This window comes from Epargyreus clarus, unplaced genomic scaffold (assembly GCF_041222505.1).
Source record: "Epargyreus clarus isolate Ecla_fem2 unplaced genomic scaffold, WU_Ecla_fem_2.2 ptg000004l, whole genome shotgun sequence".
Lineage (NCBI taxonomy): Eukaryota > Metazoa > Arthropoda > Insecta > Lepidoptera > Hesperiidae > Epargyreus > Epargyreus clarus.
In genome coordinates this window covers 14,446,323-14,459,895 of record NW_027332212.1, presented here as the reverse complement: position 1 = coordinate 14,459,895, position 13,573 = coordinate 14,446,323, and the positions used below count along the sequence as shown (strand labels likewise).

The 13,573-nt window shown below is 34.4% G+C and overlaps 1 protein-coding gene across 2 annotated transcripts in view; it reads right to left on the bottom strand.

Moving 5' to 3' along the window:
• The window catches only part of Pfrx (6-phosphofructo-2-kinase/fructose-2,6-biphosphatase), a 38,199-nt gene extending 27,122 nt beyond the window's left edge, over positions 1 to 11,077 (bottom strand). For both annotated transcript variants that reach the window (XM_073093497.1, XM_073093499.1), the window contains exon 1: positions 10,601 to 11,077. In XM_073093497.1, the coding sequence (XP_072949598.1) occupies positions 10,601 to 10,769 (169 nt within the window). In that variant the 5' untranslated portion in view covers positions 10,770 to 11,077. The remainder of the gene's footprint in view (positions 1 to 10,600) is intronic.
• Positions 11,078 to 13,573: the final 2,496 nt, after the last annotated feature.

The following is a 13,573-nucleotide window of genomic DNA, read 5'->3' as shown; positions in this document are numbered from 1 at the left end:
GAAAAATCGATTATGAACAAACAACTGTCTTCGAAAACCGATACACGCACAGAAAAGTATGTCTACTACTATAATATTCATATTAAATGCAAACATAGAACAGATGGAATTGAAATCAGGTCAATTTCGTTATCACGTGACAATTTCGTCCGTGGAGTGTTAATGTCGCGCGAAATACGACCGGTTCTCACTTCTCAGACGCTTATCGTTATCTTAGTAATATGTTTGTCCGCCTGTATTAAACGTTTGATAGAATCTACATAGCGATAATGTTTGTTATCTTGTAAACCGGCAATATTGTCTGCGGCTGTGGCTCATTCATCAAAATTTGCCAGGTGTAGGAATGACGCATAGACGCATTTTTTGAGTTTCGATTGTATATGCTGTTATATTTCGTTTCATTGCTAGTAGTTTCTGTAAACCTTGTGTTGTGTCGTGTACTGTTTACCTTGGATTTGAAATGTAATGTCTTTTGCATATGCTTGTAGACGTTTTGATTCATTTACAATTTATTTTTTTCTATGATATCTAATACTTAATACAAAAGTTATAGCCAAAAATGGATTTACTTTTACATTTACGCTTCGTCTATTAGTAATACGAGTGTAAAGTTATTTATAATGGGTAAAGATCGATCTCAAAATTGCGTTAGAAAAGTTCGTTTCCATACAATCTCGTTTCACACACAACGATTCGATACGAACGTTAGACTGACTTTAGAACGAAGCGGGGGAGTTCCCTTTTATGCATGTTAAAAGATCAAAAAAAAAGTTTGCAACGCGATTAAATATAATTTTACGGCCTTTTCCTTTTTACGATGTTACCCCAACTCACCTTATATACGTTTGTTTGTTATAACAAATAACAAAGGTTTAGTCATTTTACAAATACAATATGATGCATTAATGCTTATCAAATTGAACCTATGATGAACAAAATTATTCAGGGAAATTACCTACGCGTTAATAATTTTTATGTTTTAATGAAGATTGAAGATTTCAGGATAGGGGTCTCTCATATTGTACTTTCAGGTTTCGGTGTCTTATAATGGATAAAGTATGTTATTGTTAAGTGCTAGTAGCAATTCAGTGTCAAGTACATATAAGTACTCGTTTATTGTTAGTCATAGTAGAGATTTACGGTAAGCACATAACGTGGACGGCACGAGGTTGTTGGCAGTGTCATAGTCATGGCCACCTGATACCGTATCGTCTTTCCGATGTTGTTCCATTATCTATGTGTTTATGTAATCTAATACTGGCTAGAGATTTCCAGTTACATTGCTTATATTGGTTCAATACGCCAGACATAGCTCGACAAATAAACACTGGACCAACATTAAAATTTGCGATAAATTATACGATTCTTTTTGATGTTGCTGTATTCTTATTCCTAATAGACAATTGCTCTCACGGGGTCTGTGAGTATTCCCCTCGATGTCTGCGCCCCTGGTTCTTACCCCTACAGTTAACCCCTAGCTGTGACAGTGGATAAATCAATAATGATCATAATGCAAATAGGAAGAAATCCAACAGAATTCCGATGTACACATCCATGACTGTTTGGAATAATTCGTGAAGGAATAGAGTTTAAAAAAAAACATTATACTGCTGCTATAAAACAGAATAGGTGTGACATCAGCACAAAATAAGTATACAAATTATGGAGTAACATCTCAGTATAATTTGTCTTTTCACTTGTTTATTACACTCATAAAAACTTAAAATGTAACAGCAGAATCCGGGGGCGTTCGTAGTCCACTTGGTCGGCGGTTATCTCAGTGGTCGGCGGTCGAGCACGCGAGCGCGGCGTGAAGTGCCCACCGCACTCCGAGGTGGCGAGGATTAAATTAAAAAGTACTAAAATACCCGAGTCTTCGCGGCATGTGATACGAAAGTGCTCTGTACCCTTAGTATGAGTTTTTATGTTTGCTCGAAAACGTTTACCGGTTACGTTTTTGCTCACATAGCGGCCCCGTGGACCTTATCGGAACTAAAATTCCACAGTACAAGTTTAAAACACGGAACAATAACACTATCAATATTAAATTAAAAATGTATAAATAAATAAATAAAAAAATGCATTGTATTTGTATTTGTAAAATTAAATGTCAATTAGTAACAATTGACTATTCAGTTTTTTTAAAACTACGAAAATTTAGTTCCGATACGGTCCACGGGGGCGCTGTATGTCCAAAAACGTAAACGGTGAACGTTTTCGAGTAAACGTAAAACCTCCTACTGAGGATACTGTTTGCTGTGCGATATATTCGGTCTGCCGGTCAAGGGCGCTGCATTTACTTAATGAGACGTTATACGCTGGCCTGTTACCAAACTAACCGGTTACAGATCATTCATTAAAATTTGAGATCTTTGAAAAAAATAAATATATTTGAACACATAAAATAATCAAGAAGAATGGAAGGTTTTAGATTCCATCATACAATCTTTGTTTGTTTAAAAACAACTTGGTTTTATACCGTTGTAGATCCTAGCCTTATGAAAGCTCAGTGAAAAATCGAAAGTTATTGTGAATTAAAAAAAGGTGCCAGTATAACCGATATCCAGTTGCCTCGTAGTCTAATAATGTTCTAAGTATGTGTCATGTGGAATAATGAAAAGGAAAATCCGTAACTTCCTGTGGTTCATTAATTTAATATTGCGCCTATCAAATTTTTACTGCGGTTAAATAGCTAGGAACATTAATCTTGATCTAAAATTTTAATGGCACATCTCTTTAATTGCTTCCGAATAATCTATCGCGGTCTATTGATTACGTATATTGAATCAATTGCAAATATATTCAACTATTTATATTTGCAATTATTTTATTTTAATCTCTTTGATTCATCGTAAATTCTGTATATCGATGCAGTACACCTAAGCAGTACTTGTTGCATTTAGCCGTTAACATACAAATAGCGATAAATACATAAAATAATATAATATGTAATAATATGCATGCCAGCATATAAACTGTATTTATATTACTGTGGTGTTTAACACCCATATTTACGGATTGTATTGCTATGCGTCATTCTTGTGCAACGCAAATTGCTCTACTGTAATAATGTCGTAATGTGGGCCCATTGCGAGTATTAAAAGTTGTTTTAATGATAAAGTCCTTATAAAACCATGTTATTTCAAAGCCATAGGTAAGGTGTTATTGATACATATTTGTTCTATAGTACAATATTTATGCATTGATTTACTTAAAACTGCGTAGTTGTGTGTCGTTTATTGTTGTTGTAACGAAAAATAGTGGAACGTAAAATATTGTACCATATATTAATTTTTCGGTAACACTTGCAATACATGGTGTCCAATAACTTTAGTGGGCACTAAGTGCTGTTTTTTTTATCTACCAGTTTGGTAAAAAATCTCTCTAATTTTTTTTTCCTACATGCCCACCCAAAAGAGGTATACAAACATTCTAAATTGCTTTTTTGTTATTATTTTATTTTTATAGGTTTATAATATCCAATTTAGTTGAGTAGTATTTCAGATTTTAAAATTTCATGACATAGCAAATGAGAATGCAGACATATGAGGTCATTGCGGCCGATGCTCTCACAGATAAATATGAAAAATCCCTTCATGTAATATTCTGTATGCTATTTACGGTACAAACTTTCGATACAGATTTATTATGTATAAGATATAACTTGGCGGCTTGCCCACTTATGATTTGCTGCCTCATTATATGACGAAAAATACCTAAAAAGATGTCTGAAGGCCGACCCTAATGACTGCCCCTTGAGAAGTTCCTTCTGGCCTTAAGAAAATATTCTAACGCTTAACTAAACACGTCGTTTTTTACAACGGTTTATTTAACTTGTTTTTAGTTAGTATGTATAGGAGGGTCAAATCTTGAAAGTATTCCACCCATTTTTCGGTGTACAATTCGGTTGAGTCGAAATTTGGCATACACCTTTAGTTTTTATAACAATGCATAAGGCGAACGCTGCAAGAAGGCGGATCAATTATGGTTTCTGCACCTACTTGATATTATGGGTATTCTGAGATGAATAAGAAAAAAAATCAAATTTCCTCGACATGGGACCCCCTGTGAAACTAGCCGCATACAATGGTGTTTGAATCATGTCGATCGGTCGCGGCATCGCGAAAAAATCGCTGAAAAAACGTAAAAAAAAACATATACGGTCGAATTGAGTAATTACTCCTTTTTTGAAGTCGGTTAAAAAACAAAATGACATTGGGGTTAGGCGCCCTTTGCACTCAACTTTTATAGAGCCCTACCATTTCCAGTCGACTCTTTTGCAATATAACGTCTCATCATTATTTTTGCTATAACACCACAGATAAATAATTCATTCAATCTTGTTGTCATAAAATATGTAAATAATTTTTATTGTCTGTTAAAATTACCGCTGGACGGCGTCATGCAACACGTCACACGCAAATTGATACCCATAACATGTGAGAAAAATCGTGACGCGTTTTCGGTATCACGTGTGATGTTCGTGTCTTCCATTTTACGGCATTCACTAACTGGTTTAGCGTCATTAGCAGGGAATTCCGCCGATTCTTAGCATGTAGCGTTTGATAACATATGTACGTTTATTAGCCGATTGTGGAATTTAATCTATTGTTTATAAGCGTTAAATCGAAGCTACGTATTTATAAACGTGAATATCGGCTTTATGATGATTTGTTTTGGTGTGTCAATAATATTGATTTTCTTATCAATATTGCAAGAAAAACCACATTTGTGAAATTAGCCATGAGAATTGAAATATCGGTTTAAACTACGTTGTTTTTATGGTATAAGGTGAAGCAGCGATTTTTTTGCAAGCTTATTGGCTTGGTTTGAAATTCGGTCTAACACGCCTAGGGCCAGGAATTTAAATATTAGGGACGCTCTGTTTTTCCAAGTCATGTGCGCATTGGAAGTGTTAGCATTCACATGCTTTTACGGCGAAGATAAGTAGCGCAAGGAGGCCTATGGAATAAAAGTCTCAAATGTGTACCAATTCGCACTCGGTTTATAGCCATAGTATATAGCCATAGCCTATATGGCTTAAACCTTTCGTTTTGAAAGAAGTTTTGTGGCCACTACAACAACAAAATATGTTGATGATGACGAGTTATATTCGAACGATTAACTTCTGCAAACGCTAGACATTCTGTCTTTGTTGTGTTGACCCAAAACAAACAACCCTTGAAGACAACTTGTTGAACTTGAATGACAAGAATGTCTCGAGAGATAAAGCTGAGTCAAGATGGAGTTATGAGCTCGGTTCGAATAGGAAAGGCCTTGGCCGAGTTCCGGCGAGTCAAAGTTGTTTGATGTCTGTCTAGCTTAGGATCGGTATAGGGCTATCGACGTTAAAACCGGTAGACGGTGTAAGAAATTAAAAATCAACAGATCTTTGAATATTGGTGACACTGTGACAAACATTAAGAAGCACATTTTCATAAATATTTACCGTCTCCGAGAAAGCAGGTATCAGGCAGGAGATATAGAACATCCTCCTTTTCAAATAGTCCTCCGTCCTGTTTTATTCAGCCATATTATGTATCTGTCTGTATTTTTTATATGGTAAACTCAGTACGCTACCTACCTACATGAAATCAGGAGTCTCTAACTTGGCAATTGATCAGAAATAAAAGGCGAGTACAATGTACTATTTATTTCGAAACAATTTAGTCGAAGAATATAATATAATAATAGCAACCCTAAGTAAACAGCCTATCATTTCCCTCGAAGCCCGCTTATTCATGATGTCTTAGGCAAGCATTTTATTTGTTAAGAGCGGGTCGACAGATTCTTGTATTTATTTACATATTTTGTTATTGTTCGCGGATATGACAAGAACTAAAGTATGAACTTATTTGTACTTCCTAGAATTGATATATTTTTATACTTTGCGGCGTAAACATAATTACCATCCGTATGCTGGTTCCGATAAAAATGGTATTTAAAATATGCACTTGCATTTGCTTCATTTATAAATTTTGTTAGTGTTAGGCTGAGACCGCACTGCGATTAAACGCAGACTGAATAAAAAAAGCTGAAAACGCCAAAACGCATACGAACACGCACTGCGGTTTTCTTTTGGCTTAATTTTATTTCAGTCTCATCATAGATTTCAGGCGAACAGCACGTGTTGTGGGGTTAGAGACTGAATAAAAAACCAATGATATTTAAAACTATAGGTATGTTACCTGCCCACAAAACAACACAAATAAGTGTTACACTAAACACACAAATACACGTTTTTCTTTTTGCTTACCCGAAAGTAACTCATTCATTCATACGTAAATATGTACGTAAATTTTGCTTCTCTATTACTACTTGTGGAAGGAATACGTTATCTCTATTTTGTCAGTTACGTAATTATAGCGGACCAAGCACGAAAAACAATCAAGATATAATGATTTCTCCTCATTTACTTGTGAAATGTGATTCCATGAATCTTGGGTATTTTTTTGCATAATTTGTACATTTAAGCATTTCCCAAGAAGGCATTTTGAGGCTTAGAAGACTAAAATAATGACGTTAAACGTATACAGTGACATACATACGTGTCAGTTACTACGCCGCGCGAGAGCGGCTGGAGTCGATTCACTCCAATTGGTGTATTTTGTATATTTCATGTTTTACCCACTAGTAACATATCTTTAGTTTATATCAATGCCCCACCGTACAATTGCTATGGGAGACAAAAAACCGCGCTTTAAACAAGCCGCGGTCAAAATGTAACAATAAATCAGTCGACTGAAAAAGTCACTAGTGCGTGCACTTGTATAGAAAGCAATATGTTTTATATTTTAGCGGTTTCAGTCTTGCGGTTAAACGCGTGCGTTTAATCGCAGTGCGGTCTCAGCCTTACACTTCAAAACTGTTCAACTGCTCAAGGAGCGGCGCATCTGTGGCTGACCTGGGGTGAGAATTTAATCTTATCTGGGGTTGATTACAGATGTCCATAGGCGATAATAGCCATTTCCCATCAGATGGGCTGCAAGCTCGACTGCTACGCCAAAATATTAAAAGAAGATGTAAGAAGATGAAGATATAAACATAAAAAAACGTTGCATTCATAGTTAATACATTTTTTCTAGATTAATGTTTGAAATGCATTTTAGCGAATGATGTAGAGTCACGACTGAATGCTTCGCTGGCTGTTGTAATGATAGTGTTTCAAGTTTAACTGCAGAATAATTAGTAATAGATACGTGTAGTATCTATATCATTTATCTTTCGTCTCTTGTATACCGTCATACATTGATACTATTATTGCTTATGGCTCCAACCGAGTAGACGTTTATTTAGATTTTAAGGTATGAATAAGCACATGATAATGTTAGTTTTAAGCCTATGTATGTATTAAATAAATAAATAAATAAATGATTTGTCAGGTTTTTTTAGGAAACGTGTGTTTATAATTTACTATTTCAAATAATAATTTACATAAGCTTCAAGGAAGCGCTTTATTATCTTGTAAAAACTGAGAGATCCTTTAATTTAAATATTTTGTATACATTATGTTACTATGATTAGTATGATTAAATGTTGGTTGCAATTATATTTACCTTAAAAAATCCCTGCATACTTTTATTATTTCAAGATCTTAAAAATATTTGTCACATTTTAAGAGATAGAGATGAGCTTTACATAAAGATTATTATCTTACCCAATAATACTTATGCAATATTGTATCTTTAATTTAATTTCTATTTATTTATTGTAATAAAGTGATACCACAAATCATATTTTGTTTCCAATTGATGTTCATAAGATACTAAGCCGTTTTGTGAACTAAGATGACTTCCAGTTTATTATCTTCACTATTTATTATAAAATGATTAATTATTCTCTTTGTTTACAATTTAAAAATCTCAACATGATTAAAAATATTTAAAGTAGATAACTTCATTTATTAAACGTTTTGGAATGTTGAAACTTTCGTCAAAACTTTTATAATCACTGCATGAAAATATTGAGGCACTCAATATGTTAATACTCGTATACGGTGAGGGAAAACATTGTGAGGAAACCTGCATACCTGAGAGATATATAAAAAAATCTCAAAAGTATGTGAAGTCTACCAATACGCACTTGGCCAGCGCGGTGGACTATGGCCTAATCCTTCTCAGTCTAAGAGGAGACCCGTGCCCAACAGTGGGACAGTAATTGGTTGTTGTTGATGACGATAGGTACGTCTTTAACATAATAAAAATTATAATAAAATACTAAAATGAAATAAAAGTAAATGAACTTTATCCGGTGTGACATAATTATTAAGCCAAATTAATTTTTAAGCTCATTTATTTCATTCTTCACCTTTATGAATTTCAATATTCCAAATGTTATTAAATATGGTTAACCAAGCGTTTGATAAAAAAGTAAGCGTGCAATAAAAGCAGTTCTTAAAAATATTAAGCACTTTAATTGGTGCCTTACTTTTATTCCCTACTCTACTTCAGTTTTCCCATTACAATTTAACAGTTGGATACAGTCTAAAAATAGATTTTCTCGTATAAAAGTATCACAAGAGTTCGCAAACAGTCCTATTTGCTCTACAGTTCTCTCAATCCGATTGCATTGCTCTTACTTGCAGTGGATGGTGTTATGCAACGTTTACATTGAACTTTTATGTCGTAATTTCTCGTGAGAACCCCTACTACTGATTAAAAATGTATATAATTACGTACTTACGTATTTTAAAAGTGTGATTTAATATAAACAAAGATTTGATCTGAATTTTTATTTTGTTAATAATACAAGTAAATGATAATTTTAAAACATTTCAATTTACAGTATTTGCATGTTATATGTTAAATATAGCATTTATAATAAGTTAAATAATAATAGGATATTTTTTAAATGTGCGAAAACTAAAACTCTTTTACTTAAAACAAAACAAAAAATGATATCGCTACTATATAAACAACTGTATTATACAGAATAGATACCGTGTATCAATTTTATTACTCATGATTAGTTATCACAACAAGTTATAAAGCTATCGTTGGATCGCTTGTAATAAATAATGTTATATTGTTTGATTGAGTCGATAGGTTTCAATTACCCGGCACTCATGCAATGTCCCAACGGGACGTCAACAGACAATTGCAGTGTGCGCGCACACATCAATTAATTTAACGTAATTGATACCCTACTTCGAATCGTACCTATTGTCTACCAATAAAGGAAGGTTGGATAAGAAGTGATAGCTTATTGGTTGAAACGCAGCCTCCCAATCGAGAGCTCGGTTCGAATCACACCTCTATTTTTTTAAATGTATGTGTTTTAGAAAATGGTTATAACTTACTTTTACGTTGAAGGAAAACATTGTGAGGAAGATCATGAAAGGAAGGTTTACTTCTTAAAGGAAGTTATAAGGCTTTTCATTTTTTTATAAGATTATTATAACCTAAATATTTAAAACGTATAACAGGCGGTTATGTAATGTGTAAGAATAAAAAACATTTTTAAAATTGATTCGATTTTCAAAATTTGTATCGATGCTCGCTTATGAGCATATTTGCTCGAAATATAAACTGTTTCTTCTAATAGATATGAGTATTAAGCATGTAGGAATGCATACATTTTATTTTTATGAGATACTTACGTCATGTAAACAGATAAACAAAATGTTTTTGTTAACATTGTTATATTAATATTAAAACGTTGTGTATTGAGAAAAAATGTAAAAAGTAATCGCTTATGTAAAAAATATGTAAATATAGTGACGTACCTCGCTTTATTGACGATAATTTTAAATGAAAACATTGATATACATAAATTGCCACAGTACCTATATGTTTCTAAAGTTGCTATACGTTTAAAATGTAAGTCTAACTATCATATAACTATTGTCAATAAATTAAATAACTTATTTAAAAAAAATGTTAATTGATATCTGTACATTATATTGTTTCGTTTAATTAAAATTTTCAACGCGATTTGATATTTAAAACAATGATTGTAATTTATAATTACATTTTTAAAACGTCAAATTATATGCAGCATTGTAAGTATATTTATTCAATTAAATTACAATTTAAGTAACACGTTATAAATTATTCCTAAAAGTATTTACCTAACAATACTATACGCAGAATATATACAGTAAGAATACAGCTCCAACGTCGTATCATTTTGTAACAAAATTTTATTGGCTTCCTAATTGCATTACGATGTTATAGGCTACCTACACGTGAGCGTGTGGCGTACTTTGACATTGACCTCTCTTGTAAACAGCGGTGACACTGTTTAGTAAGTGTCTGCTGATCGACGGCTGATTGTAGATAATTGCTCATTGTCAGCAATCGAAGAAACTATCGAAACGAATTTTAATTATTCGATGAAAAAAATTAAAAATATAAGATTAAAGGAAACTAGAAAAAAATATCCGGCCACAAAGGACCAATTAAAATTACTGGTCCTCTGAGCGCAGTATATTTACCGATCACGTTATACATTTCCTACATCACTTATCGAGATCACCGTTTTGTATCCACGGTTCCGAGATTTCCACGAGTCGCGGGAACAGGCTAGGAATGCAACGGACGCATGTCAACGCGCATACGAGTGTTATTTTAGTCGCTCTGAGGACCAAATTATGATTTACCTCTTATAGGGAACGGCTTCGTCATGATCGTCTCGGAGGTGGGCGGCAGCAGCCGCTGCGTCTCCGGAGACATCACACTGGTGCACAAGTTTAACTCATGTTTTTTACTGTCACTGTAACTGTTGACGCCGCCGCGTAAACGCAGCGACGGCCCGTTCGATGCGTCCATCTGCGGGCGCTATCACGGCATGACTGGGCGACGAACGGAGCGAGCGACTCTCGACTGTAGAGTCGACACTCAACAATCACCGCTATCAGCTGATTTTGTGGAAATTTATGGTAAACCGTCCAGTGAGATAGGAGACACGAAGTCTCGCTCTTGCGTACGCGCTACGTACAGTGCTGCGCAGTTCGCGGTAATAGCGTGAATGATTGGTAGGAGCGATCTCGTCTCGAGTGCACAGACGATTGCAAAACACAAAACGTAGCGCACAGCTCGGGAGCGCTAGCCACGACGAGCTCGACGGAGAACGCGGATGGGACTGATCGGATTTTGGGCAGATTGCCATTCTTAACGACGTATACGTCACAGCTTCCCCCTCGCGTGCACGCTGCCACAATGTCCGGAATCCGCCGGTCTGTCTCTATGTCTGTTTGATGTTCCCGTGCAATGGATTAATTGTTGTACGATGATTCGGGAGAAACGTCGGGTTGGGTCTGTTCATATGAAATGAGAATACTATAAGATAGCCTAGAGACGACTCATATTTTAGAAACTTGTCTTTTTGTTACCAATGAAATCGGTGAATGACGTTATTTTTTGAAATCGGTTATTCACAAAGTATTATACTTTGTGAATAACCGATTTCAAAAAATAACGCGATTTTAGCCATTGAAATAAAAAAAAGTTGTAACAGATGTAGGAATTAACGAATAATAAATTAAGAGAGAGAAAAGAAAATCCATATCAATTTCAGGAAGATTCATTTGTTTTCCGCAAGATTTTTTAAAGGTAGTCCCCCGGCAATCCGAATCAAAATATTTTAATTATAACTGTTCAAGGGAAGTAAATTAAAGAATTCTTTTGATCATCAATCCTACGAAAGGTTTGCAAGGTTTCTCATTTATGCAGACGAAGCGGGAAAAAATTTTTTTTTAATAACGTCTTTTTTGAAATTATAATTACATGCGCTTATGAAGTAGGTACATCATTTCAGTTTACACAAATTTTTGTATGGCGGTAATCGGATATTTTTACCGATTTTTAAGTACTACCTTATTTTTTTTTTTTAGGAAATAAATTAGTTTTGTTTTAAAAACTTATCTTCTTTAATAATGATAATGACTACGTTAAAGGACACGTGCCACTGAACTTTCGTCTGCGGCTAAAAATACAAGAATATTTGCAAGATGATTGATTGTAAAATATTGTAGACAACTATTTTTAGATCACACTCGAATCTCTATTCCTCCGTTCGATTACAAATCCATTGTGATCCAACTGCGCAGATTCTGGACATGTTTTCAAGCAATCCTTAATTGATAATTCTATAAACCTAGGAAGTTAGGTATACCTAGGTATAATCGGTCTTTGATGATCTATTTGTCTCCTCCTTATTTCAAGAAACTCTAAGTATGCTTATAATAAATCATTTCTTTATATGTTATTATAATTTCTAATTTATCACCTATAGATACAATATTCTAATGTTGTTTTCAATTCTACGTATTTACGTAATAAATAAGATGTCCCTTCTTATATACCTATATTTAGCATGATATTTAGCATGATTTTGAGTGCAATTGTCGACCGGGTATACATTAATATAGGCAAGGGTGTTTTTGATTCACCCGTGCCCGCGTGATTATTAAAGGGAATCTACTATAACACTACAATGTTAGTTTAAGAATCACCCAAGAATTTAAATGAGATGCTGACTAATTTAGAAATGGGCGGGGCACCAAAATATGCCATGTTTTTATTTATGTATGCATCTTTGTGTTACGTGTAATATCCAATACATAATCTATTCATTAAAGAAATGATCGCAGTCTTGGCGAAAGTAATGAAGTAAATACAATTAGAATAGGGAGCGGCCCCGTCTCTTGCCAACGGTTGTGCACGATCGTACGATTTTCATCTATATGTAAATGTACATGTAGGTAGAGCGGCTTGTGCTATCAGTATAGCTAATCGTTAGGCTTGAACACACGGTAGATCTTAAAATATTTCTGCAGTCACAAATATTTATGTAGCCTACCTACTCCATCTTTCATACATAAAAATCAATAATACTTCACGTATGTTATATCAGATTGTAAGATACTAATGAAAATATTTCTCTATCGCCCACCATTCAGCTTTCTGGCACTCCTTAACATCTGGCGCCTAGAGCACTATTTCTTACCCGCATCAGGGTTGGCGCTGCTTACAAATAAGGAAACCAGATTACGTACCTTTCCTTGATAATAATCCTAAATGTTTAATCTTTAGGCGTACCTTGTTAGCACAATTAAAATTAAAAATTAAGTAATTAAAAAAAATTATCCTAAGTCGTGCAGTTAAATGATATGTCCATTCCACTTAGATCACCTGGGTGATCATATTCCACTCATTACTTTGGTCGATCATGTGCCGGGTGATCAAAGCGAAATAAACCAACTGATTACATACCGTACCGAACAATATTACACAAACATATATTATAGCAAAGTTGGCATCGTAAAAACAGTTTCAGTTTTAAGGATTTTCTGAATCTTTTGGCAGACTAGGTGTCCAGTTAAAGACCAGAACTCTGTTGTTGTTCCTACTGATACAATATCCTACAGTAGATTATATTTACACTAACGCTGTAACGTTGTTCGAAGTATCGCATGTTAGGGCTTTGTTCCTAGTTTTCCATGATATAGGCATATTCTACGAAACGGAACAATGGGTGTTTGTTTCGGTTTCAACACAGTATTAGTTACTCAAATTGTGCTATGTTATAAATGTTTGGGTAAACTTGTCGAATGGTTCTATGGGCGCGTATC